This window comes from Gracilinanus agilis, chromosome 3 (assembly GCF_016433145.1).
Source record: "Gracilinanus agilis isolate LMUSP501 chromosome 3, AgileGrace, whole genome shotgun sequence".
Lineage (NCBI taxonomy): Eukaryota > Metazoa > Chordata > Mammalia > Didelphimorphia > Didelphidae > Gracilinanus > Gracilinanus agilis.
Genome location: NC_058132.1, coordinates 249129655 through 249151454, shown reverse-complemented (window position 1 = coordinate 249151454; position 21800 = coordinate 249129655). Strand labels below are relative to the sequence as shown.

At 38.4% G+C, this 21800-nt stretch overlaps 1 protein-coding gene across 1 annotated transcript; it reads left to right on the top strand.

The window, feature by feature from the left end:
• Positions 1-1743: 1743 nt before the first annotated feature.
• CDCA7 (cell division cycle associated 7) lies at positions 1744-18232 on the top strand. The gene is made up of 10 exons (XM_044666501.1): positions 1744-1764; positions 6431-6556; positions 6978-7220; positions 12075-12317; positions 12715-12792; positions 13562-13756; positions 14413-14550; positions 15486-15635; positions 16422-16558; positions 16890-18232. Exons 1-10 carry the CDS (start codon positions 1744-1746, stop codon positions 16924-16926), a joined length of 1368 nt encoding a protein of 455 aa, XP_044522436.1. The 3' UTR covers positions 16927-18232.
• Positions 18233-21800: the final 3568 nt, after the last annotated feature.

Sequence of the window (21800 nt, the reverse complement as noted above, 5' to 3'; positions counted from 1 at the left end):
AACTTTAGATGAAGCATCTACAAGTACAGTACAGTGCAGTACAACTACTCCCATTTACTTATTCCTGGTAAGAAGCAACAGTTCTATTTATTTATAGATTAGCAGAATAATTTCATCCCCTCCCCCCCACATTGGGTTATTTTTGTCCATCAACTAATAATTTTAAATACAGAGAATTTTTTATTTAAAAGGAACTGTGCCATAATTTTTTGAAAATGAAAATCAAGATCCTTTTCTAAAGTGAATAATAAAATTATCCCCTACTAGTCTAGGTTTTCATATAGTGATGCATACTTCTATTTCCATTTGATCCAGGCTTTATGTCTTTTTTTTATCATACATTTCTTTGACCCTCTGAAAGCTTATAGAACTCTTCTGAAAGGAATGTTAAATGCAGAAAATAAAATATATAGGATTATAAATAGTTATGTCAACATTAATCTTCCACCTCCAAATTCAGGGATCCTTGGTTAAAAACTCCTAATCTAAACAGAACAGAATAATAATTTTAGTTTATTTCAAAATACTGTTTATAACTTGTTTTGAAGGCATAATTTTTACTGGAAGAGCAGATTATGTTATTCATCATAGGGACATACAATACACAATTGATGTTGAAAGATACAGTCTCTGGTGTGGGAAAGTTCCTCCTTCAAAAAAATTAACAAAAAATTTATGACTATAGGATTCTCCTCCCTTCTTTGTTTCTTTCTCAAATGATATATTAGAAACAATTAAGTTACTTTTTGACTATAGAAGATCTGGTCAAGAGACAACGAATAAACTGTATACAGAAACACATAACAGTTCACTTGCACACACATGTGAATACATCAAAGCATTTAGTTTGGTCCTAAATTCTGGGAGAAGGGGAAAATCCGTTAAGGATGTTTTCCTATTGCAAAAGTGAATGCTTTATTTTCACAATTAATAATAATCAGTTTTATTTGTGAAATTACTCCAATTACTCCGAATTTACTTCATCTATTGGTGAGATTTTATCCAATTCCAGATATCTATCAATCGATTTGCTTTTTGCTCATCTGAAGACACTAAGGAATTTCACTTTCCATGCTTTCAGAAAATACTTTTAGATCTGGGCTTTCTGTTCATAAAAATGCTAATAGGTAGTGCACTATAGAAGTGAAAATGCTCCGATCAGTGAAAAACCCCAAGCAAGAATGTAGAGCCCAGAACTGAAGTACCTAGTTAGTTACTCCGGGCTGGCTAGGTCAGGCACTCCATTAAAACTCTACTCTTTCATCCTCCTTCTTCCGCCCCAGTATTATGCAAATCGTCTCTGCAATCCGGGGGCAATATGAACCATTTTCCCGCCACTCGCTAAAGGACCAGATTGCAAAGTAAAAAGAGTAGGCTAAGGAAGGTAAAAAAAATTGTTCGCTCGTTTGTTTTTAAGGCGGAGTTTCCTATGGTATTCTCTACCCTTTAATAAGCGAACCAAGGAAAAACTCTCTTAGGGGCGAGCTGAGAGTGTCTAGGCCCACGCGTTACCGCAGCGTTCAGGACCTGCGCCTCTAGGCGCGGGAAAGCCCGGGCCAGCCCCGCCCCGTCCCGGCTCCGGCTCGGCGCGCGCCCCTCCCGCAGTCCCCGCTCGCTCCCTCGCTCGCGCTCCTCCCGCTACCGGGGAGCCGCTGCCGGCACGCGCTATTCCCCGCGCCCCTGCTCCCCCGGAGCGGTCTCTTCCCTTTAAAGCGCCCCCCTTGTGGACTCCCGCAGCCAAGCATGGATCGTTTCGGCATGCAGGTGAGGGTGCGCGTCTTCGAAACTTGGAATTCCACGCGAGTGTGTAGGATTAGGGGAGAGAAGAGGGAGGAAGGCCGTGGGGGGCAATTTGGTCAACTGCAGAAAGACTGACCTTTGGATCTAGGGATTGAGGCGCCGCAGCTTTCTTGCCCAAAGCGGAGCCTGAGCCGGAGTAGGAGAGGACCTGGTGTCCCCACCCGGTCTGAGAAGTAGTTATTTCCAGTGTATGCATGTGTGTGTGCGCGCCTGCAGGCTCCACGTGGAGCTGGTCTGCACGCGATCGGTGCCAGGAGTGGCGGCCCTTGAACCCCAGGCTGTCGCTGTCCCTGGGTTCTGCTTGCCCAGGGTTCGTTTCCCCTCCACCTCCTCTGGCCTGGGCCATCCCAGGAGTTACTAGTGAAGGGGACTTCAGCCCGCAGGCGGGAAGAGTATAGGAATTTTGCATTCTCACACATCCCCGCCCCTTCCTTCGGCTTTCCTCTTCCCCAGGGCTTAAGCCGCTTCCCTGCTTCTTCTTTGCTTGACCCCTTTGCATGCTCCTTGTCTTGGCCTCCATCCCATCCCCGCTATGCCCACGTACTCGCGCCCTAGTGTGCTTAGCGGGGAAAGGAATGGGGCGAACGGGATGTTGCAGCTACAAATGCGCACTGATGTATCTTTTTTTTTTTTTTTTTGGCATCTCATTTAATCTCCGTGCCCCTCTACATCCTCATCTGAATAAAGTTGAAGTCTTACCAGTCCCTTAAACTCTCATTTCAAAAGTCACCTTTTTCTGCGAAGCCATTTGGGATCCCTACTGCTAGAAACGTTTCTTTCCTCCTTTGGTATTAGCATTTGTGTTTGTGTGTGCCCTTTCACCCAGTTAGATTGCAAATTCCTTGAGGTTAGGGATTCAGAAACCTGTTAGTATTCTTAAAGTCCCGTTAAATGGAGCTTTTGCTTTCCGACCTCCACTCCCCCACGCAATTCAAAGGCTGCAGGAGCCTTTGAAAAAAGGGAACTCGAGAATGCGATCTGCACTGGGGCCAGAAAAATATGCGCCCACCCTGACCCCACCCCCACCCTCCTTTCAAAGGCTGCAAGATAGAGCCTATGAGAAAGGGAACCAGAAAGTAGGGTCTGCCCTGGGGCCAGAGCAGTGGGGGCTGGGCAAAAAGGAAAAAGCAAAGCTTTCCCCTAGGGAGGGAGGTTAAGTGAAGAGAAGTGATGTGTAGGAGGTGGAGCTCTGCGGGTTGTGAGAGATAGATAAGAAACTTTTGCCGCGGGAATCAGTTCAGTGACCTCTGGGATTGGAGTTGTTTTGCTTTATACTCTGACCTTGGAATAAAAAATTCTGACCTAGGAGAATCAGATTGGCATTAATGCTTGCTTTTGGTTGAATGTTTGAAAATAAATGATTCTGGAGTCTGAACTCGTGTTCAGAGGCTGTAGCTGACACCTTTGTGGCTCTAAAACTTAACCACGTACTCTACAAAGTTTTATTGAGCTTGTGGTACTAGTTAAAGTGTTGCCCACACCTGCTTACCGAGAAATGGGCTCTCGTCTGAGGCAAACCTTTGTTTCCTTCTAGTTTAGCAGATGTATGCAGAACTGAAAGACCTGGGAATACAGCAAATGTAGAGATAACAGATACAAAGTACTAATTGAAATATTTAATGCATACGCCAAAGGTGCTTTTTGATGCCTAATAAGGAACTCAGAACAATAAAAATCACAATTTTCCCCCTTTAGTCTATCTTCTAAAGACATAAAATATCCGAAGTAATTCCTGAAAGTGACTACTATGCCTCTCCCAAGTTTTCATAGCATTTCCAATTTGTGCCTTTAATGACATTTCCCTTTCTCTACTTTGTATCATAATTACTTGGCTACATAACCTGTTTCCCTGCTCTGCAATAAGCTTTGATACTTAATTTTGTATCCTCTGTCTCTTGTAGAGTACTTTGCATAGAATTGGTCCTCAAATGATTGAATAAAAGATTAGTATTTGGAAAGTAAGCTGTGTGCTTGGGTTTAAGGAGTATTGGAATTGCAATCAAGACCTAAATTCCAAGACCTAAATAAGAACTAGAGTTGTTCTTCCACTTACTACCTGATTCACATTTGAGAAACTACTTAACTTCCGAGTCTCAGTTTCCTCCTCTGTACATTTAAGGGTTGAACTACATTCATGTAGACTTCTTCTACCTCTAAATTTGTGGTACTCCTGGTTAAGATACTTTTTAAGTCAAAGTCTACATTCAGCTGAGGGGGATCATTTGGTGCTTTGGCAAGATACTGAAGTAAAAGAAAGACTGAGCTAGGGAGAGATATAGAAAGCATGCATTCCTGGCATCTGAAAATACATCATGCATGTCACAAGCCAGCACCAGATAGGAGAAGAGCTAATAGTCCATTTTAGCTGGAAGGTAGATGGAATGGAGAGTAATAATGTTAAGTAAAGCTGGGAATATGATAAAATATTTGGTCACATTAACAATTGAGTGCTAGCCAAGATAAGAAAACAATTTAATTGTATGTAATTTTTCTGATAGGTTGGAAAAGGTGCTTTGGATTTCAAGTCAGAAACTGGGTGTAGAATTCCAGCTTTTCTGTATCTTTGCACAAATTACTTCTCTTTGGGCTTCAGATTTCCTTTTGTAAAATGAAGGGATCAGACTATGTAGTCTCCAAAATTACTTTCAGTAATGTCCAGAATCCTATGAATTCCATTTTACTGAGGGAAGACAGGCAGGAAGAGAGTAGGCTACCTTTTATTAAAACAAACAAACAACTTTTATTTAATGTTGCAGGTGCCTTCACTGAAGTTGATTTAGTAAAAAGTATAAAACAAAGGACAGATTTTTGTTGTTGTTGTTCCTGCCAGGATTTTCTACTGAGTATCAGAAATCTTAGCATTTTATGGGCTACTGATATGGATCATAGAAGTCCTGCTGGAATTACCTCTTGGAGGTAGTATGGTACAGTGAAAGAAACACTTAATTTGGAGTCAGAGGATTTAGATCTTAATCCCAACCATTACTTAAAAGAAGGACCAGAGTTTAAGATTGCCTAAAAAGACCAACCTGTTTCATTTGACACATTTCATTTTTTTAATTGCTAAGAAAAAAGGATGAAATTTTTTATTTCAAAATAAAATTTTTGCATCAGTTGATGGGCTTAGCCCATCTGATGTTAAACTGTCTTTGTGATCTTGGGCAAGTCTTAACCTCTTGGCCTCAGTCTCCTTATCTGTAAAGTATATTCTTGAAAACTAGATCATAGAATTCAAGCTGGAAAGGGCTTTGGGTCAACTGTTTGCATAATAAATGTAATGTCTCTCCCAGTTCTTAGCCCTGTAATTACTACTATTATAAGAATTAAAGGACTTATCTTTCTGATTTATTAGGCCAGCTCCAACTGCTTTAGACAATTTAAAGCATAAAGCTATAGAGAAATAACACAGAAGGAACATAGTTTTAAGTTTTGAAGAAGCAAAAAGTTCCAACATAAGGTACCACATGAATTTCTGTATTTGTGTTGAGTTGAATGTGAGTGCCATTACTGAGGAATTGAAAAAAACTTCCACAAGTTGCATAGAATAGAATCTGAAATTCAACAGGTGGGACTGGAGGCTTAGAATCACTCACTTAGACACCCTTCTTGTTGGATACTGTTTCCCAACAGATCTGATAAGCAAACAGTTCCATGTCCATTACTTTATGAGAAATTACCATCTACCCGAATACCTAAATAGAATTTGGCAAAACATATGAAATAAAGTCTTTGAGTGTCAGTCAGACTTTTTTTTTTTTTTTTAAACCCTTACCTTCCATCTTGGAGTCAATACTGTGTATTGGCTCCAAGGCAAAAGAGTGGTAAGGGTAGGCAATGGGCGTCAAGTGACTTGCCCAGGGCCACACAGCTGGGAAGTGTCTGAGGTCAGATTTGAACCTAGGACCTCCCGTCTCTAGGCCTGGCTCTCAATCCACTGAGCTACCCAGCTGCCCCCTAGACTTTTAACTCATGAAAAAATCCTCAACTTGTTAAAGGCCATTTGTTTCCACAGTGTTGGAGCTTTCAGTTTGTGAGAATATGGGCTCTAATCATTGTCACTTCTGATTGGAGTAAAGTCATATTTGGAATCTCTCCACCTTGATCTAATGACCCTGCCCAATTTCTTAGCTTAGAAAATGAGCATCCCTGTATAATTTCTGATCTGTGTAGAGAAAGACCTCATTGGTTTGATTTTGGCTGAGGGAGAAACAGCTGTTATTTTGCATTTTCTTTCAAAAGTATAGCATGATAAAATTGAAAGAGGCAGAGCTCAAAAATTTGGGAAAGCAAATGTTAACCTAATGTTGAGCTTAGAAATTTTGAAGTTAGATGATAGTTGCCTACAAAGATGTTTGAATAAATTATTTTAAAAATTGTAATTCTCTTTTCCCCATCCCCAGTTATGAACAGCTTTTCTTGAGAACATGTTGACCTGGTTTTTGATTGATTTTTTTTTCTTCTTCTTAATGGCCAGTCCTGCTTTTTTATTATCTCATCAAGAACATAAGAAATGGGCTCCATTGCCACATAATGTTTTAAACATACAAAACTCAAAAAAAAAATAATGTGTTGAAAAGTTAGACGCTGCAGTAAGCATCATATTTAATCGGATTGCCATTTCCATTTTCAGCAAAAGGACCTTTCTGTAAAGAAGAACTTCAAAAATTTCAGAAATGTGAAATTGATTTCCATGGAAACCTCGTCATCCTCTGATGACAGTTGTGACAGTTTTGCTTCTGATAATTTTGCAAACACAGTAAGTGCAGTACGAGAATAAACAGAATTGAGTCTGCGATGCTGAAAATGCCCCAAATGCTTTGTACGTGATTAAAACTGCTTGCTTTTTGCCTACATTTCTATACAGCCGTTATGAAAATACAGTATGCTCTGTAATTTCATTTCACTTTTTGCTGTGGTTCTAGGTAGTAATTGTTGGAGGTAGATTAGCTACTTATTCTATCCTTTTGAAATGTCGCCTAACCTAACATGCCTGATGATTTGCCATAACAACTCAGAAATCATTTGTAAACCCCTGAACCATTTTTCTTTGTAACAAAAGCTATTCTCTTGTAGTGCACTTGTAAATGTGATTTGCTCTCTGCACGGTTTATGGAAAATTGGTTCTTGAAAAGGGAAAAAAAAAGATGCACAATGGCATTTATTTATTTATTTTACAGAAGCCCAAATTCAGGTCAGATATCAGTGAAGAACTGGCAAATATTTTTTATGAGGACTCTGATAATGAATCTTTCTGCGGCTTTCCAGAAAGTGAGGCTCAAGACCTAAGAGGGGATTGTGGAATTTTACACAAACCCAAATTCAGGCCAGATATCACTAAAGAATTGGCCACTATTTTTTATGCCGACTCTGATGATGAATCATTCTGCGGCTTCTCAGAAAGCGAGATACAAGATGGAATGGTGAGTTTCAGGGTATGTCAATACCTAGAATTGATGTATAGTACTAGATTGAAATACTCGTTCCCAGTTTGATTTCTTTTTATAGTTTACCTTTTTTTTTGGTTATTTAAAGTGATTTACCCTAAAATAATTACTTTTAGATGATAAATTTGACATAATTAATGGTTTAAAGTTTATGTTTTATAAAATTCCTGAAAGAAAAATAACTATAGTTTTAAGGAATTCACAATGATAAACACTTGTCCTTTTGTGGTATTTAATCTCCACTGAGTTTTAGTCATAAACAGTTGGAGAATATCATAGAGATATTGAAATTGTGGTTAGTAGAAAGTCAGAGGTTGATTCATTCTATTCTAGAACTTTTAAGTTCTATGAAGCCAGTAGTGGGAAATTCAGTTTGAAAATCTGGTCATGGAAGGTACTTTAGCAGGGGTATGGATGAGCGATTCTTCATTTGCCCAGTATTTCAGTGCTTGGCTTTATTCGCTGCCATCGCCACCGCTACCGCTGCTGCCACTGCTGCTGCCATTGCCGCTGCCACCACCTCCTCGTCGCTACCACCTTCCCTACTCAATTAGCTCAGAAATCTTAGTGGCATCCTTCCCCAAGGATTCCCTAACCCAAAATACATCTAGGAGATGAGTGTGCTATGCCCAGCTTTGTAGAGGAAAATAAATGCCTTCTGTACCTTATAGCTATTAATTTGGTGCCTGGAGTGGAAAAGTGAAATGAAGATCAATGGAGAACTCTCACAGCCCAGTGATTGTGTTTTATTTGCAAATATCATTCCAAAGCTTCAAGAAGAACTAACAGCTATGGATGGTGCCTAAGCTAATCAGTTTAAGAACAAACTGAAAAAAATGAAGCAGCTGCGTAATATTTCCCTTAAAAGATTAAAGAGCTATCAAAAGGGGCTTATTTTGGTCACCAAAACTTTGGAAGGATGACAACAAGCATTTTCAATGACCTCTATAAAGTAGTAATGTTTTTCTTTTGCCCTGGTCAAGTAACTTAGCTTTGTATAAAGGACAAGTTGATATCCTTCCTAGAAGGTAAACTACAAGGATTAGAGGGACTCTTCTCCCATTTACCAGGTTATCAGGAAGAATGATATATTCCTTGGGGAAAAAAAATGGAAGGTTTCCAAGATGAAAACAAAGAAGGCAAAGAAATTTTACCTTATATCAGGAAGTAGGAAGGTAAAAGAATTGGAAGATGAAAGAAACAACCACTTAACTCCTAGAGCTGAGGAATGGGTATGAAGCTCTTGCTATTGGGTGGGGGGAGGAGAGGATGAGTTGGACCCCCTAAGAATGAAGCAGCTATCTGCACTCCTGGAATGATGGTGAGATTCTATAGGTGGCATCAGAAGAGAAAATCCAATAAGGGTTTGAGGAAGGAAAAATGTTTGTAATTCCTGAGGAACATCAAGGCAGCAAGTTCTGCTCTCTTGGGAGGATATGTATTTAGAAAGTAATGGAACCTCCCTATAGTTCTTGGATCTGATGAGAACTTCATACTTGAATTCACATGAGGGAAAATGATACTTCCAAAAGAAATCTAGGAAGTATTACTAGGCATGAATCCCTGGGTAGCTGCTATCAGTTTGAAGAAAGGAGCTTAAGAGAGGAAGATTTGGGAATTGAACAATTGGTTAAGAAGAGATTGCCCCCTCTGCTTTCACAAACCTCCACCCCTAGAGAAAGGGTCATAATGTTACTTATTCCCCAAAGCCAATTTGTTTGTCCACTCCCCCCCCCCTTTTACTATGTAAAAGGCACCCTTCCTTTGCTATCATCAATCAGCAAGCTTATTTTCTTTTTGGACTTTTAACAATATCCAGTTGTATCACCCCATCCATATCGTTTTTTCTTGCTATCTACCAACCTTTCATCTCAACTGTAGGATTAATATCTAATAGCCTGACTTCCCTGTGCATTAACTTCTACTATCCTATGCTTTAGGTCTCCATTTAATCTCACCTAACCAAAGGGTGGTTAGTTATACCTTTAATCTCACCATCACCCCAAACTTCTGTCTCTAAGACCCTGAACTCTTGAAATTTTCTCCATAGTCTTTTTAACTTTTCCACTAGTGCCTCATTACTCTTAAATGGCTCTTTTACTGCCACTTTTGATTGATCAGTCACTTCTTGTCCATCAGCCTCTTCTCTGGCCTAATTTCCTTTGATAATTTTGACTCTATTATTTAATCAGTTCAGTAAAACATATTGGCTTGAATCCTTTGCCCTCTTGGCCTTCTGTTCTCTATACCTTACTCATTCTCAGCCTTGGGCTGCCAGATGTGATTTTCCTCTTACCCCTAAGCTGTGTGGACTTAGGCCCACTACAAATTGCTATTGTCAGAACTCAACAAAACCAATACATAGCAAACTTTTTACTCATTTTTGATTGATTCTCTATCACTATCTCCATAATATTTGCTCCAAATATTAAGTTTCTAACCCTCCCCCCAAATAAGCTGAGGGACTTTGCTTAATATTGAATAATATGTAAAAAATTAAAATATTTGAATTTAAAATTGAATATACATATATTCTAGTGGTGTCAAATTCTAATAGAAATATATCTGAGGAGCGTATTGATTTTGAAAAACAAATTAACATTGCCTACGTCATATTGTATTTTTATTGTTTTGTTAAATATTTCCCAGTTATATTTTTAAAATCCTTACCTTCGGGGCAGCTGGGTAGCTCAGTGGAGTGAGAGTCAGGCCTAGAGACAGGAGGTCCTAGGTTCAAACCCGGCCTCAGCCACTTCCCAGCCGTGTGACTCTGGGCAAGTCACTTGACCCCTATTGCCCACCCTTACCACTCTTCCACCTATGAGACAATACACCGAAGTACAAGGGTTAAAAAAAAAAAAAAATCCTTACCTTCTCTTTTAGAATCAATGCTTTGGATTGGTTCTAAGGCAGAAGAGCAGCAAGGGCTAAACAATGACATCTTTTTCTCTTTATTTCCCTACTTATTTGATTACTCCAAATTTTTTTTTTTGCTAGTTCAGCCTCTCACCCATCCAGTGTAGAGGGATGTCTTATCACTTCTCTCTCTCGGACCCTTTTCTTTCTCTATCATGCCCCTTGAAAATCTCATTCACTGTTCCAATATACTCAATCATTCTATCTAGACTGGACTTACTCTGAACTCCAGTTCCATATTTCTGGTTGCCTTCTGTATACCTCTACTTGAACGTTTGTCCCAAGGCTCCAAAATCATAATGTTTAAAACTAAGTTAATATCATCTCTTCTTCCTAGAGGAAGCATGGCGTAAAAATGCCATTTAACTTGGAATTGGAAAGACCTGGGTGTAAATTCTGCCTCCAACACTTAACAGCTATATGATCTGGGACAAATTATTTAATCCCTTTGTACTTGTTTTGTCATCTGTAAAGTGAGGGGATTTGGACTTAATAGACCTCAGAGGTGCTTTCTAAGTCTATGGTCCTGTATTCCTATTTCTATCACTACCATCTTCCTTATCACCCTGGCTCAATACTACAATCATCTTTGGTTTGTCCTTCTTCCCTTTGTCTCCATATCCAGTCACTTACCAAGTCTTGTCCATTTTCTTGTCATTATATTTCTCAAATTTATCACCTTTTCTGTATTTACCCAGTCACCTGGTACTCTCATACCCAGCCTAGGTACTCTCCTCATGTGTGTCTATCAAACTTCCCTTCCTTCAGGACCCAACTCAAGGGACACTTACTCCCTAAAACCAGCCTGACCCAGCCCTGCCCACCTGAAAGTATTTCCTTTTCAAATTTTCCTTGGGTGCATTGACTCTCCTTTACTCCATCATTCTCTAGCTTGGAAGGGGTGTTCAGAGAGGACTAGCACCACCAGTGTGAGGGCTTACAGAGCCCTTTTCGGGGCTGTTCATCCATCTTTGGTGTCTGCCTGTCACTCAGCTCTCACTTGTAATTCCAAGAAGCTAGAGCATGCACCGTGACCATACCCAAGTAAAAATGTCTTGGCAGATGAGCTAAACCAAGTTGAGAATAATTGACAGACCTCAAGCCTGTTGGTGAATTAGGGGAATGTCTGCCCCAAGTATGTGAAGACTATCTGGAGGAATGGGCAGCAGAGAATTTGTTCTGAGGGCCATGAAGGCAGCTGGAACAAGTGCTGTGGAGGACTTAGAGCTTGGTCAGACATAGAAAAAACCAAGGTCATCTACTGCATCCTGAGCCATCACCAGCCATCCTGACTTTTGTCATGCCACTGGACTTCAGTGACTGGAACAGAGAGAATGAGATTGACAATTTTATGCAACCCTGCCTCACTTGAATCCAATTCACGCCTCAGTCAGTATATCACTCCATAATGTCTTTGGTTCTCTTCAAACTAAGGAGAACCAACTATTTATACATCAACTCAATTCTAGCAGAATATGAGCTAATGAAGGACAGGATTGTCATTTTTTACCTTTATATCTCTTGAACTTAGTACAATGTCTTGAATAGAGTAGGCCCATAATAAATATTTAAAATAGATAAAAATTGGATATAGGCAAAAGCAAAAATTATACATACTTTGGTCTGTTGATTAGGTAAAATGTATGCATTAGGAAATGAACTAGGTGACCTAGGGCAAGGCATTAACCTCATTTGGTCAGGGAATAGATTCTATCTCAGATATTTTCTGGCTGTGAGTAATAGTCCTTTGAGAGTAAATACAATGTGAGATTTTCTGTTTCATTCTGACTAGTGGTGATAGTAATAATTTTATTACAACTAGGGAGTTGATTTATTTAATTATTTGTTCATTGTTTATTTTTTGGTGCATTGGGTAAGTATCGTAAAATTAAATAAATTGTTTTGTTTGAACAGAAATTGGATTCTGATGATGAAGGCAGGAGGACTCGGAGTCAGATGAGACGTTCTGGTTCTTTGCAAGTAGCTCTAAAATTTCCAACCCGGGGGTCCAAAAGAGCAAGGAATCAGAAAGCAACCCCACCCAAAGCCCCAGAGGCCCCCACTTCCTATTCTGATTCTGACTCTGACTCGGAAGATGAGAAAGGCTCCAGTTTTTTGGAAAAGAGAGCACTAAATATAAAGGAAAACAAGGCAATGGTATGTGTTCTAGGCTCTTGTGGTCAAATCTGCTGTGTTATTGGGCATTTGTAACACTTTGTATCAGATATATTGATTTCTATCCATGTCCTAAGGATGGTTTTTTTGTGTTCCTATAATAGTTAATAACATATTTCCTCAAATTGATACCTCTTTCGTCACTTGTGAAACTGTACTTAAGTATATTAGTTAATACCTTAAAAGAATTCCTGTGCTCTCAAGATTGTTAAGATGGAAAGATTTGTTAACAAAAGAATGAAATAAGGATGATCTCAATTTCTAAAGTTGCTGCCTCCGGTTAGGAAACTGTTCTAATAAAATAATTTGTTCACTTTAACTTTCCCTCTCCCCCCCCCCCCCCGCCCCCGCCAATTTTTCCATTCCCCTAACCCTTCAGCTTGCAAAACTAATGTCGGAATTACAAAGTTTCCCGGGATTATTTGCTGCAAGGAGATCACTTCCCGGTAGTAGCCCTGTAAGTATAAATTAATTGTGTTTACTTATTCTTCATAGAACAAATATATTAGCAGATTTAATTTTAAAATATTTAATTTTTTAAAAAAGCTTATTCAACTTCATGGTTCAAATATAAGTTTTCATAATAACACTGTATGATTGCAACTTTTAGGAATAAAATCAATATGATTCAGAACAATTAGACAGATGCAGTATTAAGAAAAGAAAATTAGTATTACCTACAAGAGACCATTTTCTGTTTGGAGAACTACTGAATATATAGGATATCTTGGGTTCAACAGATAGACCATCTTTACGGAGATTTTCAAAACAGTATTAGAGATAGTATCTGTTCCTTTCTCTTAGCTAAGAAAAATGAATGGATGAATCAACAAACATGAAGCATCTTCTAAGCACTTCTGAGGATACAGTGACAAAAATGACACATTCCCTGTCCTCTGGGAGCTTGTATTTTATTGGGAGAAAAAGCTTCTCTATATAAGCAGATATAAAATGTCTGCAAGGTAAATTCAAAGGCAGCAGTATTAGCAGCCTTGAGAAAAGACTGGGAAAGACCTCATTGTAGAAGGAAGGCATGAGGAAGCTCTATTGTTCTGCAGGAGCCTGCACTTTGCCCATCCTAGTGAATTGGACCTAGTTTCCATAGTTACTTTAGCACTAGTCTCACTTGACTCAGATTGTGAAAACGAGTAGTTTTCTTGGTTTTGAAGAAAGTATTTTTAGGAAAATGTATTATCTTCTTCCTTCATGGGGTTTTTCCATTTTAGCAGTCAAAGCCAAGTCGAAGGCGCTCCTTCCCAAGAGACCCCTCCAGGAGAAACCCTGAAAGAAGAGCTCGTCCACACACTAGGTCAAGGTCTCTAATTGAAGGACCCCCAGATCTGCACTTAGATGATGATATAGATTTTGAGGACAAGTACATGTTGGTGAGAAAAAGGAAGACCTTCGATGGATATATGGATGTAGGTTCCCTCTGTGATTGTTCTGTGAATGTTAGCATTTGGAACTTTAATGTATTGTTGTTCTATCTCCTCTTTTTTCTTTGAGAAAACTTTGAAGCAGAAACTTGTAACTTTTTGGATTAGGGCAAAAAGAGACAAAAATCCCACTCTGATATTTCTTCACGGTATGGCAGTGACCTAGGGTTCTCTACTGCTTTTCTAGTAACACATTGGGGTCTAGTGGGTTCCTTCCAAGCTGGAAAGATTTCAGGTATAGACAGACTTGGTGATGGGCTGTATAACTGTCATCTGAGGACCAATCTACAAATATGGAGAGTCATCAGCAGAAGATTGGGCATAACATCCCATCAAGAGCATATACTAAAGAGCAAGAGAGTTACAGGCTGCTTTAATAGAAGTATAATTTCACCAATGAAAATGGTGGCTCTTAGGTTAAATCAAAGTCTATCAATTTTCGTCAATAGGATTGTTACGTGGGTGCATCTATACCATAATATAATTGTTTATTATAACATGATAACTTTTTCCACAAATACTAAAGAAGCTTTCTAGGCACTTTGTGTCAAAGAAATTAAGAGTATGCCTATAATATTTAAAACATTATTTAAATAATATAAGAAGTGTGGAGATTGTTTTCATAAATTATTATCACCTAGGACGATGGCACACCTAGAAGTCGTCGCCCAGGTACCATGACCCTTCCTCATATTGTTCGTCCAGTGGAAGAGATTACAGAGGAAGAGCTGGAAAACATCTGCATCTCCTCCCGAGACAAGATCTACAACCGTTCATTAGTAAGATCTCTAAATCAGAGACTTTTAAAAAACATTTGTCTTAGAAGTAATGGTTCTAAGGCAGAAGAGTGATAAGAACTAGATGGTTGGGGTTAAGTGACATTGTCCAGGATCACACAACTAGATTTGAACCCAGGATCTTTAGTCAGAGACTCTTAACTTGTTTTGTGTCATGGGCCTCTCTCCCATTGGTCAAGCCCATGAACCCCTTCTCAGAGTCATGATTTTAAATACATATAATAAAATACAGGGGATTACAGAAGAAGCCAGTCATATTCAGATTATTATCAAATATTTAAAAAAATAATCCAGCTTCATTGATCTCAGATTAAGAATACAAGCTCTCTTTTTCAAGGAGATATCTTGTTAGAATGGGTGGTATATTTTTCATAGTATTCAGTTCTCCTTAAAACTTGCATAGGTTGGCTAGGCTAGGTACCCTTTCAAGACAGATGGGCAGTTTGCTAACTCTGCCTCCATGGGAAAAGACTGCAAAGGAAGCATATCCAGATCATCTTGTGGAATCCCTGGGCTCCCCACATCTTGACCAAGCATAGGCTATGATTAAGCCTCAGGAATAAGCAGAGGACTTTGTGAACCTTGGTGTTACCCATCTTCTAATTACTCTTTAAACTGCAGAGTTCTGAAGATAAAAATGGATTCACTGTGGTTCTCTCCACTACCTTGAATCAAACACCCTATAGAAAAGAAAGGAATTTGATGAAAAAATACTATTTAAGTCTTTTCTGATTTGATGAAATCTCTGTGTCTGAAACTGTTTTGCTTTAGGAGGATACTTAGTTCATGATGAAGTATAATACAAATGATAGTGAGCCACTCGAGGCCCTGCCACAGAGGAGTTAAGGCATTAAGGCTGTTATTCTCTCTACAGAAACCAGCCTGCTTGTCCTCACTTGCTGCCTTTTTTGCTTCAGGGTTCCACCTGCCACCAGTGTCGCCAGAAAACTATTGACACCAAAACAAACTGCAGAAACCCAGAATGTTTTGGGGTTCGGGGGCAGTTCTGTGGCCCCTGTCTTCGCAATCGATATGGAGAAGAGGTCAAGATAGCATTGTTGGACCCGGTAAGTGCCGTGGAAGGATTCAAGTTGGATCCTGGCTGCCAATGTGTCCTGCTAAGGGTGGGAAGACTTATCTGGGATTGGGAGTAAACCAATAAACATTTCTTGAGTACCTGTATGTCCTGTACTGTGCTAATTAAGCACTAGGGTAAAAGAAGCAGCAAAAGACAATCCCTGCCCTCAAGGAATTTACAATTTAATGGATTACAAAGCCATGGTAAATGTATAATATCCTATTAAAATTTATATTTTCTCCTGAATTGCTTAAATCTTCTTAGCTATAAAGGTACTAAATTTCCCACACATTGCATGGATTTTTCAGAAATAATAAATATATTTAGGGTTTGCTCTGAAATTAAGAGAACAGAGTAACCAGTAGTTTCTATATCAATCAATCAGCATTTATTAAGCTCCTACTGCATTTTGCTAAACACTGGGGATAGAGAAAGAGGAAGAAGAGTGCCCCTGCCCTCAAAGAGTTTACAATCTAATATACAAGCCAGTACAGATATACCTTTCTTAGAGTTGCATAGATCTGCAGTGGATGGCCTCAGAATTCCCTTCTTACTTTGAAACTGTAATTTTAAGATATAAAGTTCTCGCTATCCAGAAACTTTGCTCTCTTAGTTGTTTTGCTCGTTTTCACCCAAATTTGGGAGGAGTGTGAAGAAGAGGAAGAGAAAAATGTAAGAAAATAAACATCCTGGTTAGAATTTTTATATGTTCAATGTTATTAACCTTTTAATTATTTCTCTTTACTTTAAAAAAATTTTTTTAAAACCACCTTAGAATTGGCATTGCCCACCTTGTCGTGGAATCTGCAACTGCAGCTTTTGTAGGCAGCGAGATGGACGATGTGCAACTGGTGTGTTGGTGTACTTGGCCAAGTATCACGGTTTTGGAAATGTGCATGCATACTTGAAAAGGTAAGTCATCAGTGGACCTCCTGCTTGTGTCTGGTACAAGCTTAAATATAAATGATTGGGGGCAGCTGGGTGGCTCAGGGGCTTGAGAGTTAGACCTAGAGATGGGTTCAAATCTTGATTCAGATACCATCCTAGCTGGGTGACCCTAGACAAGTTACTTAATCCCCACTGCCTAGTCCTTATTGCTCTTCTGCCTTGGAACCAGTGCTTAGTATTGATTCTGGGACAGAAGATAAGAGTTTAAAAAATTGAAGTGATTTAATCCTTGGGTATCCTGGTGCCACTGAAAACTAGAATTTAGTGTTTTTGGCTTTGTTTTTTTCTTTTGCAGTCTGAAGCGGGAATTTGAAATGGAGGCAGAAAATTGATGAAGGATTCACTGGCATCATTTCCTTTCTCTAATCTCCTTTTTCAACTTCAGTAATCTTGGCAGTTATATGGTTAAATAACTTCAGGTTTCAATCTTGATAATCAGTATTTTTTTATAGTGGTGTCAAATTAAGATAAGTTTAAGATCCGTTTCAGAGGCACAAATAACATACCTCTAAAGTTACATTGTTGTTTTTATGCTCCCCTTTTCCCCTTACTACCACTTGCTAGAAAATGATTTTATTGAAATATAGCTGACTTTGTCTCTTTAGTATTTGTGGGGAGGAAGCGGATTTGCTCATGATTGGGGCTAAAGCCCTGGAACCTAGCAATATAACAAAACACTTGGAAATGCCTCATTAAGTATTCTTAGGGAACTAACCTTCCTAATATAGTACTTTATATCCATGGATGATTCTGGCAAGAGGTAGTAGCTTGGTGCTTAGAAACAATATGGAAGGTGACACTGTAAGTGCAGAGGGCAAAGTGTGATTTTTACAGTCTAGTCCCTGAGCACACAGAACCTGCACTTTGAATATCAGGTTTCTCTTGTTATAGTTGGAAATCCTAAACTTTTTTTGTACATCATGAAATTTAAAAGTGTGCATGTACTGGCTCATTACCTTTGCAATATAAAATTTCATGTGCTTCATACAGTTTATATACTTGAATCAGCATTAGAAAAAAAATCACAGGAATCAAAAAGTATCTTAAGAACTTCAGTATTAAATGTGCATCATACTCTCCTTTCTCTGTTCCCCTCAGTAATCTTGCAGTTGAAGACTAGACTAACCTTTAAATTTTTGGTGTTAGACTTTTAACGTATCTGCTTTTACTCCTCTGTATTCTATATGGTTCCTATGTTTCAAAATATTTCTTAGACCATATTATATGGAAAGTTGGCTTAAATAATGGCCTGCAGCGCTTAGAATTTCTGCTTGAGTGAGGAATATAACTGGCCCGTGTACAACGTTGACTTTAGCTTTTAATTTTCTGCTACTGAATGGAAAGTGCCTTCTTGAAGATGGAAGAAATCAAAACGGTTATGACTAAAGTACTTTTTGATACTGTTTTAAGCCTGTGGAATAACGTCCATCTTTGGCTTTTAGTATTAAACTGAATTGGGAGACAGGGCATTACTGTGCTCTGACAGAATCCCTTGTACTTTCCTGACATACAGCATCACACCATGATTCTCATGCCCTTTTAGACGCATAATTGAACCTTAAATCAGAAAATAAAACACATTGTAAATAAATCTTTAGATCTGTAATGTTCTTTTGTACACAAATTTTATTTTATTAATAAAAAGTATTGTTCATATTTGTCTGCTTGTTTTTCTTTGATACCTACTTTAGCCAAAAGAATAAAAAAAAGTATTAGGAGGCATAAGCCTTTCTATTGACTAATTTCAACCAAATATGTAAGTTAGCATGAACCAGGTTCAAGTTTTATTTCTGATGCATATTGGTTCTGTTGCTGGGCGGTTCTCTAAGTCAGTGGTGTCAAACTCAAATGGAAAAGCAGGCCATTAATCCATATTTAAGAATCCCTTTGGGCTCATATTGACTTAAGAGAACCTGTCAGACTCAAATCGAAATGGAGGCCACTAAACCATATGTAAGCATCCCCATGGGAACATTTTGCCTTGGAGAAGTAGGTGTTAATGTTATCTTTGTTCTATTGTGTTTTTATTTATTTTAAGTATTTCCCAGTAACATTTTAATCTGGTTTCTGAAGTCACATATTTGACATCTCTGTGCTAAACAAGACTATAATTTAAGTGCTACCCTGAATTGGTAAAGAGGTTTTTTCACTAGGAATTTCTTTCACTGAAATCACAGGTATATACTCTCTTCCTAGATGGCACAATGACTAGGGTGTTAGACCTGGAGTCAGGAAGACCCATGTTCAAATCCAGACTTAAGACACTAACAGTGTGACCCTGGACAAATCATTAAATCTTTGTCTCTATTTCCTTATCTATAAAATGATGATAGGACCAGCCTCCAAGAGATATTTTCAAAGTGCTTTGCACACCTTAAAAAACTGCATAAATGCTGTTACTAGTGAATTATTAATTATTCTTTTGCTGTTGTTTAACATTCTAACTCCTGCCTTTAATTGTAAGGTCCAGGTGGGCAGGAACCTATGATCTAGGTAGGGATTGCATTTTTTTTTCAAGGAGCTTAACTTGGTTCTTGATTATTTCAATAGATTCCATGCTTTTAGATAAACCAAAGAACTGACATTACTTCTAGCTTGGATGATTACCCTAAGAGTTCTCCAAATGGAGAAATTGTTGAACCTAGTAACCAGCACAGCAAATTCAAAATAGACTCATTTTCATCAGTTATTCAGCACTTAAAATTTATTTTTTCAAATCCTTACCTTCCAACTCAGAATCAATATCAAATATTGCATCCAAGGCAGAAGAGTGGTAAGGGCTAGGCAACAGGGGTCAAGTGACTTGTCCCAGTCACCGAAGTAGGAAGATTTGAACCCAAGATTGCCCTTTTCCAGGCCTGGTTCTCTATCTCAAAGATCTCTTTAATGCCTCCCATGGATAATACAGTTCATCAACTGTTTCCACTCACAGCCTGGTTTTTAGGAAAAGTAATTTATTCACTCACACATCCAATCCTCTGTGTTCCTGTGAAGCAGGATATGAGAAATCAGGTTGGAGTTAGAATCCTGCTTCTGTTCATTATAATCTGTATGACTGAGCCCGAGTTTTCCCATATCTAAAAGGGGGTTTGCTTAGATGGTCCCCCTCAACTCTGAATCCATGATAATCCTGGTGGAGAAAGCAGGTCTGGGACAGAAGGAGGTGAAATAAAATTCAACCCAACTGATTTTTATGGTTAAATCTGAACCAGGGAAATCTGGATGACCAACTAGTCTTCAAGAAAACCTTTTGAATACAATATAGCATCTTTGGGGGGGGAAATAAGTTAGTGGAGAGTAATAGCTCTCCCTTCTCAAATGCCAAAGTGATGCCAATGCTAATTTTTATATTTCTGAGTTTTTCCACTGTTTGGTGGAAATGCTTTATGTTTACAGGGTAAATTTTTATTTTTAAAAATTGATACAGCTTTCTTATCTGGCATCCATTGGGCTTGGGGTTTAAAAGAAATCAAAGTATTACTACTAAAGAGCTTTCAGTTGATTTTCCATAATGTGAGCATTTTGAGCATGGCATAGTGGAGAGTTTCAGACCTTGAGTCAGAAAAACTTGAGCTCAAATCTGGTCTCAGACAGTAATCTTGGGCAAATCACTTAACCCTGTTTACCTCCTTTTGCTTCCTCAGTACAATGAGCTGGAGAAGGAAATGGCAAACTGCTCTTAATATCTTTACCAAAGAAATCCCAAATTGGGTCATAAAGAGTTAGAGAAGACCAAAATGACTCAACAACAAAAAGCATTTTAAGAAAAAACATTTTTTTTTAATTAATGTAAATACTTTGCAGCTTTCTTTACCAGAAAAATGTGTGTAAATTAACAGATGCTTCTGTTAACTAAACTCAAAGGACTAAAACTAAAGGACTAAAAATTAAAACTATGGAGATAGAGGCTATATTTCCCCCTTCCACTATTGGGAAGGGAGGAAAAAGGTATTAACTAAATTCATTTGAATAGATACCAAATGTTCTGATTAGTTGATTTCCACAAAAGAACATAAGAGTAGTCCTAAAATGGAAAAGTAGGCCCCATGTTCTAGTCACTGCTATGTCAACTAGTTTTAAAACTGGAGGTGCCTCATTTATAAAACAAGGGGATTGTATTAAACAATATGTAAAGGTTCTTGGACCCTGGTTGCCTTCATTCTGAGGCTTCAAAGGTGACTTCCTTTGTATAACTAGAATAATGTATAACTCTAGAAACTATTTGAAATGAGCCAATATACAGCACTGCCATTTATATAAATGTTATTGTTAATTAAAAGTGAAGAGATGGGGGTTGTCCCTACCCCTTTGGGAAGAGGAGTGCATAGTGATTCTTTTGCGTTGATTATTCAGTCCTTTCCCCTTTGAATTATGGTTTAGTATAACCCTCTGTATTTCTCACAATCTTTTTTTTTTTTAATCCTTCTGATTTAGTATCAATTCTGAGATGGAAGAGTGGCAAAGGTTAGGCAATTGGGGTTAAGTTACTTGCTCAGGTTCACACAGCTAGGAAGTGTTTTGAGGCTAGATTTGAACCCAGGACCTTCTGACTCCAAGTCTGGCACTTTATCCACTGTACTACCGGCTGCTTCTAATAATAGTCTTAATTTGTATGAGAGGTAGTTCACCTCAAAAATGAGCTTCTCTAATGTGTCAAGTAAGCCATATTAATGACAGTTATAGCTGTGTCTTTTACAAGAGGTATATATATTAATCTGTATAGGTAAAGGGAAATTTAAAATCCCTTGCTTCTGTGGAAATGCTACAACAAAGTTAGTGGGAAAGCATATTGCTGAATTTGCATTCTCTTGCCACTCCCCTTAACCAACTTGAGGCTGATTTTTCTTATTTCAGTGACATTGATCCGGGAAAATATCTCATATGAAGCATGACAAATGCCAAGTAATCTAGAGCAAGAAGCAATTTATTCCATACAAGTAGGGGGAAAAAATATGCTTTCATTTCAGCGGGCTGATAAATTTTTTTGGCCCTGTTTAAAGGGAAGAAATGTTAAAGAAGTAAATAGTTACTTATACTGTAGGCAAAAGGTTCACTTAATGTCATTCTCAAATCTTTTTATCAATCACTGAACAAGCATTTATTAATTTAAATAAAATATTACTATGAGTCAGATGGGGCAGCTAGAAGGAGCAGTGAGTGAATAAAACATTGGGTCTGGAATCAGAAAGATATGAGTTCAAATACA